Genomic DNA, 18,617 nt, shown 5'->3' with positions numbered 1-18,617 from the left:
CCTCTGCACTATAATTATTCTCCAGTTTCTGGGTCACCCTCACCCCACAGGTATGGGACTTGATTATATTGCCAGTCCATCCCTCCTACCTGTCTTACTGTGGTCCCTTCCTTATGTCTTTAGTTGTAGAAGATCTTTTCTTGTAGGTTTCAGTCTTTTTCAAAGATAGTTGTTCTGCAGATAGTTGTGATTTGGGTGTGCTCGTGAGAGGTGAACTCTTTCTATTCTGCCATCTTGCCAATCCCCACATTTCTTCTCTTGTTAAAAAATGTTTAATAGACTTTAGTTTTAGAGCAGTTTTGGTTTACAGAAAAATTGAGCAGATAGTACAGAGTTCTTTCTAGTTTAACTGCATTTTAGTCTGAGAGTATACACTGTGTGATTTCTATTCATTAAAAATTTTTAAGATGTGTTTTATGGCCCAGAATATGGTCTATCTTGGTTAATGGTCCATGTGAGCTTGAAAAGAGTATATTCTGCTCTTGTTAGATGAAGTAATCTATAGATGTCAATCAGTTCCAGTTGACTGATGATGATACTGCTTAGTTTAACTATATCCTTAATCATTTTCTGCCAGCTACCTGTCAATTACTGATAGGGGGGTATTGAAGTCTCCAACTGTAATAGTGGATTTTTCTGTTTCTCCTTGTAGTTCCGTCAGTTTTGCCTCAGGTATATTGATGTTCTGTTCATGTTTGAAGTTTGAAAATAGTATCTAATTTAAATTTCTTCTCTTTTTAATTAGAGTGAGATTGACTTTTATATATCTATAGTGGTTGTTTTTCACAGGTTCTTTTTTTTTAATAGATTTAATTAACTAATTTATTTATTTTTGGCTGTGTTGGGTCTTCGTTGCTGCGCATGGGCTTTCTCTAGTTGTGGCGAGCGGGGACTACTCTTCATTGAGGTGCGCAGGCTTCTCATTGCGATGGCTTCTCTTGTTGCGGAGCACGGGCTCTAGGCACGTGGGCTCCAGTAGTTGTGGCACGTGGGCTCCAGTAGTTTTGGCTTGCAGGCTCTAGAGCGCAGGCTCAGTAGTTGTGGTGCATGGGCTTAGTTGTTCCACAGCATGTGGGATCTTCCCAGACCAGGGCTTGAACCCGTGTCCCCTGCATTGGCAGGTGGATTTTAACCACTGTGCCACCAGGGAAGCCCTTTTCACAGGTTCTTATTGGCCTGTTGATGTTCTTTTTTGTAATGTTCTATCATAGTTTTATTTTTAACAGACTATGTCTAGATGTAGGTATTCTTTTGTTTATTTTTCCTAGAACATGATGAGTCCTTTCAGTCATCAAGGGAAAGTTTTAGTCTCTGGCTTCCATATCTATCATCTCCTCTTTCCTTATTTTTGTATTTTTGCCTTTTTTAATACCGATTTTTCATTTTAATATGATTCACCCACAACTTCAATTATGCTTTTACTGCCTTAAGTGATTTTAATTCTGCTATGTGTCTTTTGTTTCCTCACTATCCTTTCTTAGTGTATGATTAAAAGCACAGGCCATGAAGTCAAATTGTCAGAGCTTGAATCCTGGCTCCAGTATTTACTGGTTGGGTGACTTTGAGCAAGTTCCTTAACGCCGCTCAGTTTCCTCAATTATGAAATGAGGGCAATGATAATATTATGCATTCATGGTGTTCTTGTAAGAATTAAACAGGTTAACACATGTAAAAGCATTTAGAATAAAGCGTGGTACGCAGAAAGTGTTAAATAAATATTAGCAACTTTTACTGCTGTCCTCCTCCTCCTCATCATCTCTGTTAGCTCATTCATCTCCCTTTTTTAATCTCATTTTGCCTTTTCATCTAAGCCTGTTTTCTCCTTATGGTTTTCTGTTCCATTTCGTGGAAAAATTATGTCTTTTTGCACCCTATTTAGGATATCAAACAGTTTTCTGAAATTTGGTTGTGAGTCCTGCAGTAAACAAGGTTCAGAGGTATACTCTTCAAGTTTAATCTCCATATTATATTCCTTTACATTGCAACATTTTTTCACAGGTTCCATGTGTTGTTGTCTGCTTCCCCATGCTTCAAGATCAATCTCTTCATGCTCTGTGTCAGCAAATTGGTACATGAAGTACCCTTGACCCCATTCTTGGTTCACTTTGTGACAACATCTTTCCTTTCCTTCTGTAGCTGAGCAGCTAATTATTATGTGCACAGCTTCCAAGTTCCCTACAGCATCTCCTGCCTACTGTAATGGGCTCGTCTCCTTCCTCCATGTCCTATGCAACTGATGCAGTATTAAAAAGACCCCATAATTTCCAGCGTGTACTGCAGACTAGTTTCTTCATATACCTTCTTTTGCAACAACTACTCTACTTAAAAGTAGGTTTGGTTCTGAAAAAGCTGTTTGTAAGAGCAAAACGACACCTTACAAGTGACCGATGTGAACATATCCATTGAAAGTTAAGCTTTACTTTTGTCTCCATGGTAATCATACATCTCTCTTTTTACTGGTTTTCAAAACTCTCCACTACTTTTGGACATGATCAGGGTAAATGGTATTCATAAACCCCCTTAAAAAAACACCAAATGCTGTAAACTCTAGAGTCAGGAACAATGGGATGGCCAAGATCCAAAGACCACATGTGATCAACTAATGCCATCTGTTGGAAGCAGCCTTTTTATTTGTTTCATCTGTGAACATTCTAAAAAAGGACATTTTTGAACTGAGGAGCGACTGTGGTTCTTTACTTTGGAAGACCATACCTCACTGAATTTAAAGTGCCACGACTATCTCCTTCCTCATCGTGGTCTGGGACCCTGCCACCCCTATCAGCTGTAGAAAGATGGCCTGGCAAGGCAAGGATGAGAAAAAAATGAGACAGTTCTTCCAGTTCTCCCAGAGTAGTACCTGGCAGGGCAAAGCAACAGCTGGCTAATTTTCTATCTGGGATGTCACCTGCATCTCTGCATCTCTGTATCCGGGGGTGGGGGGAGGGGGGACTAGGAGTATACCCAGTGGGCCTGTTGCTCTCTCTCATGCAGTCTCTTGAGGTAAAATTTCTCAGTCCAGCTCATCTACTATTTAGTTAGAGGAGATTCTGCCTAGCTTCTTTTAGTCTTTGTTTTCAGTGACATTATTCCACTCCTTTCTCTTGTGCCTTCCTAAGTATTGTACAATAGGAAATTACAAAGCTCCTAGACAGAACCCATTTGAATCCAAAGATTTGTTTTAATTGCCAAGGGTGAATTCTTTCTAATATAACAGCTTTATTGAGGTATAATTTACATATCATAAAATTCACTCATTTAAGTGAGCAAATCAGTGGTTTTTAGCAAATTTGCCTAGTTGTGCAACTGTCTAATCCAATTTTAGAATATAGGAACATTAGAACAAATTTAGAACATTGATCACCCCAGTAAGATCCTTCATGCCCATTTTCAATGAATCCCTGTTCCCATCCTCAGCCCCAGGCAACCATTCATCTGCTCTCTATAGATTTGCCTTTTCTGGACATTTCAAATGCATGGAATCATGTAGTATGTGGCCTCTTGATCTGGCTTTGATTTTACTTTCTTATTACCATCTTAAAAAGCTTAAAATGTCTTTCTAGCCTTTCCACGGGGTTTAAAACTCTCATGGTGAGAGCTCCAGGGAGGCCTTCTCTGACCTCATGGGATGTTGTTTTCTGGGCTTTTCATGATCTAGGAGCCTTGGGACACATGGATCTCTCAAATAAGTGCTGAAGGAACTGTATTGGGGAATGCACACTAAGGAAAGCCAGCAGTCCTTTGGGGAATTCCCTCAAAGTTGGGTTAACATCATCTAACATTGATCTTTATTTGTCCAGAAGTGCTAAATTTCCCTTTATTCTTTTGGGTTTTTTTTGTTTGTTTGTTTTTCAATTTTTTTAAAGTCTGTATTGAATTTGTTACAATATTGCTTCTGTTTTATGTTTTGGTTTTTTGGCCATGAGGCATGTGGGATCTTAGCTCCCTGACCAGGGATCGAACCCATACCCCCTGCATTTGAAGGTGAAGTCTTAACCACTGAACTGCCAGGGAAGTCCCCCATTGTGTGTCTTTTGAAAACCCACTCACCTCTCTGTTGAAGTTTATCTTGTTCTCCCAAGTGAAGGCGAGGAAAACAGCTGGGGCAAGGGATGGTCAGAGGTGATAGAACTAATTTGTCTTCCTGGATTTCTACTACTATTCTCCCCATTCCACCCCTGCACTTGCATCAGAGTTTGAGTTAAAATCACAGTGCAGAGCGAACAGGAGCACTACTCTGATGAGGACCAAACAGACCTAGAGCTAAATGTTCTCAAGTGCCTTTCTGTGTGCCCACAGCTATGCTAAATGTCTGACACATATACCTCATTCACCTTCCAGAGGGATTCTCTAAGCTTTATATAAAATCAGGCGCATTTTACAGATATGCAGATGGTAACCTTGGCCAAGATCACTGAGCAGTAAATCCACTTTTACTCAGTTGGACCTTTTCTCTTTGGCCGAAATGTTCCTGTATCAAGCCACAGATTAACTCTAGCTAATAACATCAGCAAGAGAAGGGGATAAATGCTTTTCTGAATCATGCTTTTTCTATCTCTTTTTGTATTATAAAAACAATTTAATTCTATTAAATAAAAATGATCAAAAATATTTTTGTTCATACCACACTATCACAAGTATTTCACTTTTCAAAATATCTTTCTCTATCTTGTCCATCTGCTTTCATCTCTTTATATAGTTGCCATAATGGCATATATTCCATTTTTTATTCTTCTATTTTATCTGTCATTGTTTCTTTTTTTTTTTTTTAACTTTTGGGTTTATTTATTTATTTATTTTTATGGCTGTGTTGGGTCTTCGTTTCTGTGTGAGGGCTTTCTCTAGTTGCGGCAAGCGGGGGCCACTCTTCATCGCGGTGCGTGGGCCTCTCACCATCGCGGCCTCTCCCGTTGCGGAGCACAGGCTCCAGACGCGCAGGCTCAGCAATTGTGGCTCACGGGCCCAGCCGCTCCGCGGCATATGGGATCCTCCCAGACCAGGGCTCGAACCTGTATCCCCTGCATTGGCAGGCAGATTCTCAACCACTGCGCCACCAGGGAAGCCCTGTCATTGTTTCTTGAATGCATTTTTCTATATTAATACTTAGATTTTGTAGCTATCATTTTAAAGTATTTAATAGATAATTTATTTTAAAACTTCATTTTTTAGTTTTCTATTTTACTTAAGTATTAATTGGGTATATATCTCAGTATCTTCCTCTTAGTTCTAGATAATGTGAATTCTCTTCTTAAGGTCACTTCATCTCTCTAGAATGTGCATCTACATCATTGCCCCTAGTTCTTTTTTTTTTATTGAAGTATAGTTGATTTACAATGCTTCAGGTGTACAGCAAAGTGATTCAGTTTTATATATATATAAATATATTTATATAAACACACATATATATGCATATGGCTGTTCTTTTTCAGATTCTTTTCCATTACAGGTTTTTACAAGATATTGAATATAGTTCCCTGTGCTATACAGTAGGTCCTTGTTGTTTACCTATTTTAGATATAGTGGTATCTGTTAATCCCAAATTCTTAATTTATCCCTCCCCCCTCCTTTCCCCTTTGGTAACCACAAGTTTGTTTTCTATGTCTGTGCATCTATTTCTGTTTTGTAAATAATGTAATTATCATTTTAATGACTGCAAAATATTCCATTCATTTTATAAGACATAATTTTGACTGGTCTTCTAATGTGGGACATGTAAATTATTTTCAAATTTTTGTTATCACAGATGGTGCTGTATACTCATGTATAGAGATTATTTTCATTATGAATTATTTCCTTATGATAAATTCCCAGAATGTGATTTCTGACTTGGAGTAGAGACATTTTTGTAGCTCTGTAAGCATAGTGCCAGATTGCTTTCTAAAAGTGTTATACCAGATTGACTTCTAGGTAGAGCTGCACAGTGACGTAGGATAATAGAAACTCTCTCCTATAATACATAATGATATGAACAATAACAACAGTTTAAGCCTAAAAATTTCCCAGTTACAGCCTGATTCTTTAAACATTGAGAGGTAGAGGATAAGGAGAGAAACAAAAGATCCTGCATGTTGTATCTCTCAACCCAGAACCCACAACCCCATTGTCCTTCTAAAAGTGATGCTGAGAGGAAAGGGGATGAGTTGACAAAATTCTGAGAGTTCTCACTGGTAATCACCAGTGTGGAAAAAGCAGACGGCAGTGGTGACAGGACAGCTGCAAAAAAAATGTCTAAGAGAAACCTTTGAACATGAAACCCCTCCATAATTTGGTAGGACCTTATTAGGAGTGGGAGAAACTACCAGGGTTTGCATCTTCCAGAGCTCCATGCTGGGTGGGGGATGTGAGCTGAATTTTTCAGGAGTGAATCATGTCTCTAACTGGGGTGGGAGGGGGATGGACCCATGGTTCTGGAAAATTGGCCAAATTTTAGAAAGAGAGTGCAAAACCCAGGTTTCCTGGCAAGGGCAACTGAGTATTTCCTTTTCCCAACCCCTGTACCCTCAGGCTACAGAAAAGAAATCCAGACAAATCCACACACCAGTCCTTGAACTGTGGCCAAGAAAGTGAGGGAAATAAACTCACCCTAGATAATGGTGGGGAAAATGTCAAGAAATTACCTGATTATATCAGAATAAGAACATCAGAAAGAAAGAGACAGAGACAGAGAATGAGAATCTAAAAGAAAAACATGACCTAAGAAACATAAAATATTTGTGTTGCAAGAACTTAGTAATAATATAAATTTAATTTTTAAAATTTATAGATGAACAATGTGCTACTGGCAAAGGGATAGATATATAGATCAATGGAATAGAATTGAGAGTCCAGAAATAAGCCCCTCATATTTATAGTGACTTGATTTTTGACAAGGGTACCAAGATAATTTTATGGAAAAAGAATAATCCTTTCAACACATGGTGCTGGAATAAATGAATATATACATGTAAAATAATGAATTTGGGCCTCTACTTTACACCATAGTCAAAAATTAACTCAAAATGGATCAAAGATCTAAATTCAAGAGTTAAAATTATGAAAGCTTAGAAGAAAACATAGGTGCAAATGTTCATGACCTTGGACTAGGCAACAATGTCTTAGGACACCAAAAGCACAAGCAACAAAACAAAAAATAGTTAAACTGAACTTCATCAAAATTAAAAACTTTTGTGCTTCATAGGACAACATCAAGAAAGTAAAAAGACAACTCACAGAATGGGTGAAATTTTTTTACAAATCATATATCTGATAAGGGACTTGTATATAGAATGTATAAAGAAGTATTATAATTCAATAATAAAAAGATAAATAACACAATTTTTATATGGGCCAAGTAACTGAATAGACATTTCTCCAAAGAAGATATATAAAGGACCAATAAGCACACGACAAGAACTCAACATTACTAGCATTATTAGCCATCAGGAAAATGCACATCAAAAACACGAGATACCAACTCACAACTACAATGAGAATAATAAAAAAGATGGAAAACAACAAGTGTTGGTGAGAATGTGGGAAAATTGGAACCCTCACATGTTATAATGGAAATGTAAAATAGTACAGCAGCTTTGGAAAACAGCATTTCGCAGTTCCTCAAAAGTTAAACAAACAAAAGAAAGTTAAACATAGAGTTACCATATGACCAAGCAATTCCACTCCTAGATATATGCCCAAGAGAAATAAAAACAGATGTCCACACAAAGACTTGTACACAAATGTTCATAACAGCATAATTCATAATGACCAAAAAGTGGAAACAATCCAAATGTCCATCAACTGATGAATGAATAAATAAAATATAGTATATCCATACAATTAAACATTGTTCAACAATAAAAAGAAATGAAGTAATAATACATGATACAACGTGGATAAACCTTAAAAACATTATGATGAGTAAAAGAAGCCAGTCACAAAAGAACATCTATTGGATGACTTCAATTATATGAAATGTCCAGAATAGCAAATCTATAGAGACAGAAAGTACATTAGTGGTTGCCTAGTGTTGTGGGCAAGCGGGGAGATGAGGGATGAGAAGAGGATTTGGGAGGTGACAGCTAAGAGGTATGAGGTTTCTTTTTGGTGCAATGAAATGTTCTAAAATTGATTATGGTAATGACTGTACAACTCTGTGAATATTAGTATATTCATACATACATGTATTTTTAGTAAACGATTGAATTGTACAATTGAAATGGGTGAATTATATCATGTGTGAATTATATCTTAATAAATCTGTCATTTAAAAGTTTGTAGATGAGGTGATAAAACCACAGAATCAGAGAAAAAGAGGGGTTGAGAAACCAAAGAAACAAATTGAGAGCTAAACAATGCTATTAATGATCTAATAAATTAGAACCAGCAAGGAATAAAGCATACAAGTCTAGACAGCTAACAAATGGCTAAAAGGAAAGGTTTCAGATAACTACACTTGCTACAGAAGACAAAGTCTAAGAGCAATTATGAAGAATATGATTGATATGGAGACCAAACAGTGCTAATTCCTTTAGTAGGTAACCCAATAAATAGTGTAGACAGTATATACTAAGATATAAATGCAGAACTTTTTCCTAAAATGAAGAACTGCTTCTGTAAATTTTAAGAGTATGCTATATTCCAAGAAAAACTGATACAGAATAATTGACCAAAAGAAATAATATGATTAAATTATTGGACTTCCAGGATAAAAGAGATTCCATCATGCATCTGTATAGGAAAGAAAAATCAATTAAAGTGGAAATATCTGATGGGCCTCAGACTTCTACACAGCAACCTAGAATGCAAGAAAACACACTGGAACAATGATCTGCAACATTCTGAGGGAAAGAAAATGTGACATAAGAATACTACTCTCAGCCAAGTCACGGTTCAAATACAAAAGGCAGACATTGTCAAACATGCAAGATCTGAGAGAACAGAGCCCTGATAAGTCCCTTCTTGGAAATACAAAATGAAATCAGCCAACTAACAAATCAATCAAGATAAAGAACTCTTGGGGACTGCCCTGCTGGTCCTGTGGGTAAGACCCCACAATCCCAATGCAGGGGGCCCGGGTTTGATCCCTGGTCGGGGAACCAGATCCCACATGCATGCTGCAACTGAGAAGCCTGCATGCCGAAAATAAGAAGCCTACGTGCTGCAACTAAAGATCCTGCATGCCGCAACGAAGATACCACGTGCTGCAACTAAGTCCTGGCGCAGCCAAAATAAAATATAAAAATAAATAAATAAACATAGCAGAGTGTACATGTCAAATTAAAAAAAAAAAAACTCTTAAATAGTCTGTGTTAAAAGCCCTGAGTTTGAGTGTTGAACCTATTTAAATAGAGACCTAAGACTAAGGAATGGGAGAATTATAGTTGCAGAACAAAACGTCAGTGTTATAATCCCTGAAAAAGTAAAAGTTATATCATCAAGAACAATACAAGGAACCAAAGGAGAGGAGAAGGAAGAGTGAGAGTTAATCACATCATAGTTCATAAAGGAATCAATGAAACTGGTCTAACATCGAGTAACATGTATTTACAAATGAAATGTGATATCAGGATTTACTTCAAAATACTCCAGACAAAGAAAGAAAACAAAAGGGAGGGAGGACATGAGGAGGGAAGGAAAATGAATATGGTGGTGGTTGGTGCTGGGGAAATGAATGAGACAAGAGTTGCAAAATGTTGAAGATTATTGAAGCTAGATAATGGGTACATGGCAGTTTATTATACTATTCTCCTTATTTTTGTGTATTTTTAAATTTTTTCACAGTAAAAAGTTAAAATATAATAACAAAGTTGGATTAAATTATTTTTAAAATTATAATGACTTTAAGCCCTAATGGCTTAAAAAATATTTTTAAATTAAGAAGCATCTTGCTAAAAGGGTAAATATTAAAAGTTTTCATCACAGAAAAAACTGATGAACTGAAATGTTTGATGAACTGAAATGTTTGAACTGATGGACTGAAATGTTTCATCCCTTTAACTGAAGCTCAAGACTCTCTCTCACTCACACACACATACACCCTACAACCACCAAGCCTGCCCTCTTTGAGCCAGTTATAGGTGAGTCCTGTGGAGAGAGAAGCAAGTCACTTGTGCTTACAGCTTGGCTGGCTGGGCAATGGGGCAGGCCCTGTCATGCCCGCTGCTGCTGTGAATCACATGGCCTAGCATTTGTCTTGCCGGGGCCTGGGTAATTCTCCATGTCCACTTCAGAAGGTTTTTCTCTTATTTTTTTTTAAATCTTATTTCATTCTGCAGGCTTTGCAAACAGTATCTCATAAACTTCTCATGGCATTCTCTAGATGAGGAAATTGAGAAGGGAGTCATTCACCCAGGGCCCCACAGTGAGTCAGTAAGGAACAGTTGGATGGGAGGCCAGGTCCTTCCCTGACACCCTTCTTATTCCCACTCCTCATCTTAAAGTGAAAAAAAGAAAAAGACACCCACCAATTACAGAGGCAGGGACTTCACTGGGAAAAAGGATCATAGGAACTTTGTGTCACTTTTGTGGGGAAGGTAGGGAGTGGTTCCAGATGGGTACTATGATTGTAGTTTGGAAGAATTGGTGGAGTGGGAAGGCAACTCAGAATCCAAGTTCAAGCATCCTGACTTCTCACAAACAACCTTGTAGCCCTGCAACTCTCCAGCTCTGCTACAACTGGCTTCTGCCTCCCCCCCAACCTTTCTGCTGTCTCCCTACCTACCAGCCCCTCCAGGCCTCCCCTCCAGCTTGGCCCCCAAGGCCCACCTCCTCCACCTTTCTCTCTCATCAGCACCTCTGCTCCCTTCTTCCCTTGTCCTCCTGCCAAACACACCTGGCAAAACCTCTATCTTGGATCAATACCCCACCCCTTTTTTTCTTTCCACTCATACTACAGAGCTGCTGAACAGTACAGGAGAAAATCACATAAGCAGAGGACTTGGCATTACTTTCATGGTCTCCAACCTCAGTTTGGGGAAGCAGAAAGACCATAGACTTTGGACTCAAATAGATCTGTTTTGGAACATAGATGCAAAAACACCACAACAAAATACTAGCAAACCGAATCCAACAATATATTAAAAGGATTATACACCATGATCAAGTGGGATTTATCTATTTCCACAAATCAATCAATGTGGAACACCACATTAAACTGAAGAATAAAAAACATATGATCATCTCAATAGATGCAGAAAAAGCTTCTGATAAAATCAATATCCATTTATGATTAAAAACTCTCCAGAAAGTGGATGTAGAGGGGACAAGCCTCAACATAATAAAGGCCATATATGACATACCCACAGCTAACATCATACTCAATGGTGAAAAGCTGAAATCATTTCCTCTAAGATCAGGAACAAGACAAAGATGCCCACTCTTTCCACTTTTATTCAACATAGTTTTGGAAGTCCTAGCCACAGCAATCAGAGAAGAAAAATAAATAAGTAAAAGGAATCCAAATTGAAAAGGAAGTAAAACTGTCACAGTTAAAAGATGACATGACACTATACATAGAAAATCCTAAAGACGCTACCAGAAAATGACTAGAGATCATCAAAAAATTTGGTAAAGTTGAAGGATACAAAATTAATATAGAGAACTCTGTTGCATTTCTATACACTAACAATGAAATATCAGAAAGAGAAATTAAGGAAACAATCCCATTTACCATTGCATCAAAAAGAATAGAATACCTAGGAATAAACCTACCTAAGGAGGCAAAATACCCATACTCTGAAAACTGTAAGACACTGATGAAAGAAATTGAAGACAGATGGACAAACAGATGGAAAGATATATAATGTTCTTGGATTGGAAGAATCAATATTGTTAAAATGACCATGCTACCCAAGGCAATCTACAGATTCAATGCAATCCTTATCAAATTATCAATGGCATTTTTCACAGAACTAGAACAAATAATCCTAAATTTTATATGGAACCATAGAAGACCCAGAATTGCCAAAGCAATCCTGACAAAGAAGAATGGAGCTGGAGGTATCATGCTCCCTGACTTCAGACTATACTACAAAGCTACAGTAATCAAAAAGGTATGGTACTGGCAGAATAGCAGACACATAGATCAATGGAAGAGGACAGAAGGCCCAGAAATAAACCCATACACTTATGGTCAATTAATCTATGACAAAAGAAGCAAGACTATGTAATGGAGAAAACACAATCTCTTCAATAAATGGTGCTGGGAAAACTGGACAACTACATGTAAAAGAATGAAATTAGAACACTCCCTAACACCATACACAAAAATAAACTCAAAATGCATTAAAGACCTAAATGTAAGACTAGATACTATATAACTCCTAGAAGAAAACATAAGCAGAACACTCTTTGACATGAATCGCAGCAATATTTTTTTGGATTCATCTCCTAGAGTAATGGAAATAAAAGCAAAGCTAAACAAATGGGACCTAATTGAATTTAAGAGCTTTTGCACAGCAAAGGAAACCATAAACAAAACAAAAAGACAACCTACAGAATGGGAGAAGATATTTGCAAACAATGCAACTGACAAGGGATTAATTTCCAAACTATACAAACAGCTCATACAGCTTAATATCAAAAAAACAAACAACCCAGTCAAAAAACTGGACAGAAGGCCTAAATAGACATTTTTCCAAAGAAGACATACAGATAGCCAAGAGGCATATGAAAAGATGCTCAGTATCGCTAATTATTAGAGAAATGGAAACCAAAACTACAATGAGTTATCGCTTCACACCAGTCAGAATGGCCATCACCAAAAAGTGTACAAATAATAAGTGCTGGAGAGAGTGTGGAGAAAAAGTAACTCTCCTACACTGTTGGTGGGGATGTAAATTGGTGCAGGCACTATGGGGAACAGTATGGAGGGTCCTCAAAACACTAAAAATAGAGTTACCATATGATCCAACAATCCCACTCCTGGGCATACACCTGGAGAAAATATAATTTGAAAAGATACATGCACCCCAGTATTCATAGCAGCACTATTTACAATAGCTAAGACATGGAAGCAACCTAAATGTCCATTAACAGAGGAATGGATAAAGAAAATGTGGTGCATATATATACAACGGAATATTACTCAGCCAGAAAAAAGAGTGAAATAACACCATTTATGGCAGCATGGATGGACCTAGACACTATCATATGAAGTGAAGTCAGACAGAGAAAGTGAAATATCATATGATATCACTAGTTTGTGGACTCTTAAAAAAATGATACAAATGAACTTATTTGTAAAACAGAAATAGACTCACAGACATAGAAAACAAACTTATGGTTACCAAAGGGGAAAGGAGGGGGAGTGATAAATTGGGAGTTTGGGATTAACATATACACACTACTGGACTTCCCTGGTGGCGCAGTGGTTAAGAATCCACTTGCCAATGCAGGGGACACAGGTTCCAGCCCTGGTCCCAGAAGATCCCACAAGCCACGCAACGACTAAGCCCTTGCGCCACAACTACTGAGCCTGTGCTCTAGAGCCCGCGATTCACAACTACTGAGCCCATGTGCCACAGCTGCTGAAGCCTGTGTGCCTCAAGCCCATGGTCTGCAACAAGAGAAGCCACCGTAATGAGAAGGCTGCTCACCACAATGAAGAGTAGGCCCCGCTCACCACAACTAGAGAAAGCCTGCACATGGCAACGAAGACCCAATGCAGCCAAAAATAAATAAATAAATTTATTAAAAAATATAAAAAAAAAAAAAAAAAAAAAATATATACATACTGCTATATATAAAATAGATAATCAACAAGGGCCTTCTGTATAGCACAGGGAACTATATTCAATATCTTATAATAACCTATAATGGAAAAGAATCTGAAAAATAATACATATATACGTATATATGTGTAACTGAATCACTTTGCTGTACATCTGAAACTAACACAACTTTGTAAATCAACTGTACTTCAATTAAAAAAAAGTTTTCCTCACAAGAAAAAAATTCTATGTATGGTGACGGATTTTATAAGAATAGAATCGTTTGACATTATATGCATTATATATTATATATACAATCTTTATTAATATAATTTTATAATGTGATCAGTTCACTGTATATATAAATATTGAATCATTATATTTTATACCTGAAACTAATATAATGTTATTTGTCAATTATACCTCAATTAAATTTAAAAAAAAAGAAACCACTTTTAGGAACCAATATCTCTTGTAGTGAATAATGATTATCTGAAGTTCAGCAGGTCCTTCAGTTTCATTTTAGTCTCCTTTTCTTCTAATTTAAGTAAAATTAGATTTAATGTTTTTATTTTTAATAGTATAATATATAAAAATATATATTATTATATTTTATGTTGTATTAATATAAATCATATATATATACATAGTGTATGATATATAATATCAAATGATCCTATTCTAATAAAATCCTTTCTTTCATCTACCTATACTTCCATCTTTAATATGTTTGTGTGCCTCGAGAGAGGACTGGAAAGATTGCCATCAAAAGTTATCTCTAGATGTGAGATTTGGAGCGATTTGTTTTCTTCCTTTTTTGTTCTTTTCAATACTTCCTCTTTATATTATTAAGAATAATTATTTGTATAATTAGCACCTATTATTTTTATACATATAATAAAGTTATTGCTCTTTAAAAGGTGTTGTTCCAGGTTATACCGTTACACAACTATGCCAGTACTGGTAGTTATACATTTCAGATGCCTATGGCTGAGGTAGTTAAATACCTCAAATATGAAATGTAAACCCCTGATGTACTAATAACCTATTCTATTTCTTTGGCTCCAGGAAGCGTCTATGATTTTTATTTCCTCAAGCAAGGTGGTGGACACTGGTACACATGGACAGAGTATATCACCAAAGAGGAGGAAAATATCCCAGCAGATGCAAAGGTAAAAGAGAGTTATTGGCCATGGAACTTTGGTAATGACCTGATATTCAGCAAAGTGGAGAGGTTAACAGCAGGTCTCTGTTAGCATTTTTTTTTTTTTTTTTTTTTTTAATTTTATTTATTTATTTATTTATGGCTGTGTTGGGTCTTCGTTTCTGTGCGAGGGCTTTCCCCAGTTTCGGCAAGTGGGGGCCACTCTTCAGCGCGGTGCGCGGGCCTCTCATTATCGCGGCCTCTGTTGTTGCAGAGCACAGGCTCCAGACGCGCAGGCTCAGTAATTGTGGCTCACGGGCCCAGCCGCTCCGCGGCATGTGGGATCTTCCCAGACCAGGACTTGAACCCATGTCCCCTGCATTGGCAGGCAGATTCTCAACCACTGCGCCACCAGGGAAGCCCTCTGTTAGCATTTTTAAGAACTTACTTTAGAAAAAGGTTCAAACATGAGCTGGATTGAGCCTTCAAAACATGGACTTTAGAATCAGAGAGTCCCAGATTCCTTACTCAGCCTTCACTCTCTCTGCCTCAATTTACTCAACTACACAATAGCAGAAAAAAATACCTAAAGGATGGCTGCAAAGATTGAAGACATTATACATGAATTTGTGGCACACACTGTGTGCTAGATTATGCTGTTGCTACTCTGATTATTATCACTGTCTATAATGCCAGATGGTCATCAGTCCACCTCTCAGATATCTCAGCCAAAAAGATCCTTGCCTTTTCTTTAAAATCCCCAGAGAAAGATTTCTTTAATCAGAATTCTCAGAAAAATAGGTGCCGATTAATAGATTTTCTGGTTAGCAGACAATTCACCTACAACTCCTGCTCATTTCTTTGTGGAAAATTTTTTCCAGATGTGGAATTTCATGCCTCTATTTGCAATTATCTAGTGGACATAATTTATCTTTCTGGGGGTGATTGTAGATTGTTCAGGCCCCAGATAGAGTAGTAGGAGGTGGATGGGAAAGTGGAAATATTGATGACAAAGTCAGACACCAGATAGGAGCACAGCTGCTTGTGAAAAGGGTGCAATAAGCAGGAATGAATGTGTGTTGAGTTCAGGACACACTCTGGAGGCTGAGTCTTGTAAAGAACCCCACAGCACTGAGGCCCTAAACTTTCATTCTCCTTAAAGAGCTTCATCACCTGAGCTCCAGGAGTTTGAAATCTTGCTGGATTCATACAAATAAAAGTCCAATGCAGAAAATATTTTAGTTCTGCTGGGAATTTTTCCTTTGTCAAAAAATTGTTCTAGCCCCTGAAAATAAAAATCTATGAAACAAAACCTGCTTTAAATTCCTAGTCTTGGTACCTGGTTCTGCATTCAGTATCACTTACTGGCTATGTGGCTTTGGACAAGTTAGCCAGCCATCCTCCAGTCTCAATTTTTTCATCTGAAAAAGTGAGCTAATAATATACCTGCCTCAGAGGGTTATTGGGAAAGCTGCAGGGAATAACAGAGGCAAAACATCCATAGCTCAACACCTGTTAATTCTCTTCCTCACCACTTCAATTCCTTTGTTCTATCTGCTCCTTTTACTTTGATCAAATTATTTATCAAAAGAAGCCAAGACTTTGTCTACCAATTTCCCCAGGCCACCATGTTGCACAGTCCCTGTTGGTGCCACTTGCATTATGGTCTAGTTTTGCTTTAGGGACACCATTTACATAAACCATAGTGTGGATGGTGCTCCCTAGAGTTACCCAACACAGTGGCTCCATGTTCACTAGCCCCATCTAGTCTAGACATATAAGTAGTAGACATATAAGTAATAGGGATTCCAGGAGCTCAAGACCAAGCCCTTAGAGCCCAATTGGAGCCTGAATACCAGGAATAGTATTGCAATTTCCATATTGGAAAAGGAGTTAATAGGAACAACCAAGAATCTGAGCATTAGGAAAAGCAAATGAGGAACAAGCACAGGGAATGGGGGTCAAGGGTCACACCTAACCCTTCTTGAACAAGCAGTATAGGTGGCGTATGGGAGGCGGATCTTTCCTGGGGCAAGGCAGACAGGTTGGTTCAGAGCAATGGTCTCAGACGGCAGTAGCTATAGACCCATCCTTACTGTAATTGGTGTTTATAATATGACATTTCAGTGGTTAAGAATATAAACCTTGGAATCAGACAAGCTGGAATTAAAATCCTTGCATTTCCACTTACTTGGTGTGTAAGTGAGCTCTGGATCTCAGTTTCCTCATCTCTAAAACAGACTTTCCTCACCTCTAAAATGCCCATATTTACGTGCAAGATTTAATTTAATCCTCAAAGCAGCTCAGTGAACTAGGTGCCATTATTATCCCCGTTTTACAGATCAAGAAACTAAGGCCCCTGGAGAGGTAAAATACTCAAAATCATAAAGATAAATAAGAGATGGAGCTGAATGGATAGTAAGGATAGAACCCAAGTCTCCTGAATTCCAAGACCCAATCTCCTGGGCTCAGTACCAAGACTCACCATGTCTTTGTGGCACAGGTCTCAGAACTCATCATCCCCACAATGGAAACAGCCCGGCAGTCCTTCTTCTTGAAAACCTACCTGGACCATGAGATTCCAATGCTGTTCGTAGGACCCACGGGCACTGGCAAATCAGTCATCACCAACAACTTCCTTTTCCGCCTTCCCAAAAATACTTATCTGCCCAACTGCATCAATTTCTCTGCCAGAACTTCAGCCAGTCAGACCCAGGATATCATCATGTCCAAGCTGGATCGACGGCGGAAGGGCCTTTTTGGGCCTCCCATAGGGAAGAAAGCAGTGGTATTTGTGGGTAAGGCATTGGCCTGGATCTGGACACACCAAATTCTTTTACTCTAAGCTGCAGCCAAACAGAATCTCCCCTTGTAGGGCCACTGTATAGTCCTTTTACTCTCTCTGGGAGATAAAATATTTCTGGTTAATATAATTAAGCATTCCTTCCCTCCCCTCCTATTTTCCTTCCTTCCTTCCTTCCATCTTTCCATCCCTTCTTCTCTTCCTTCCCTCCCTCTCTTCCTTCTTTCATTTTTTGTTTCCTGTCCTTTCCTTCATTCATTACCAAGTATTTGTTAACCATGTACTATAAGCCAAATTTTCAGTAAGAGAGGCAAGGTCCAGGCCTTTTTGCCTGAGGGAGGATCCCAGTTTCTCCTGGAATGAAGTTGAGCCCGTGGATCAGGCAAAGTTACTTTGTAGTGAGAAGCAGTTAGGTCCAGAAGGGGATTGTGGTGTTTGCCCTCTTGCATCTCCAGAAGCAACTCACACTTTGTCATGAGCTCCTATTCCATTATGTGCCAGATAAATATGTTATCAGTATATGAAGAAATCTAATAGTTGCTAAATAAATATTTGTGAAGTAAGCACATTGAATTTTCCCAGGATTTTATGTTTACAAAGCACTTCCTCATTTATTTTGTTTGAGCCTCACAGCCCCATCAGTTTATTAGCCACCATTATCACTTTACTAGTCAGTTAATTGAGGCTCCAGAGGTTAAATTCCCTGTTCAGGGTCAAACATCTAGAAAATTCTGGAACCACGAGCCAAAACCAGGTTTCTTGGTGCCAAATACATTATCTTTTCCACTCTCTTACTGCTGACTCATAAAATTCTCATTTAGTAATAGTAATGCCCTGCCCTTCTGGGTTATCTCATGTCCTGTCTTTAAAATTCATGTATTGATAGTAAATGTTGCATGTATTTATATCCTTGCCAATTAGCAACAGCTCCTTAAAGGCAGGGATCCTATTTCGTTTCCCTTTCTTTTCCCCCTTTCTCCTTTCA

General features: G+C 38.0%; 1 protein-coding gene across 1 annotated transcript in view; it reads left to right on the top strand.

Annotated features, from left to right (window-relative positions):
• DNAH3 (dynein axonemal heavy chain 3) overlaps positions 1–18,617 on the top strand; it is a 211,811-nt gene that overhangs the window by 134,139 nt on the left and 59,055 nt on the right. The window contains 2 exon segments of the mRNA XM_036824136.1: positions 14,754–14,857; positions 17,333–17,627. Coding sequence (XP_036680031.1) covers positions 14,754–14,857; positions 17,333–17,627 — 399 coding nt within the window.

This window comes from Balaenoptera musculus, chromosome 15, assembly GCF_009873245.2.
Source record: "Balaenoptera musculus isolate JJ_BM4_2016_0621 chromosome 15, mBalMus1.pri.v3, whole genome shotgun sequence".
Lineage (NCBI taxonomy): Eukaryota > Metazoa > Chordata > Mammalia > Artiodactyla > Balaenopteridae > Balaenoptera > Balaenoptera musculus.
This window is presented reverse-complemented; position numbering and strand designations above follow the sequence as displayed.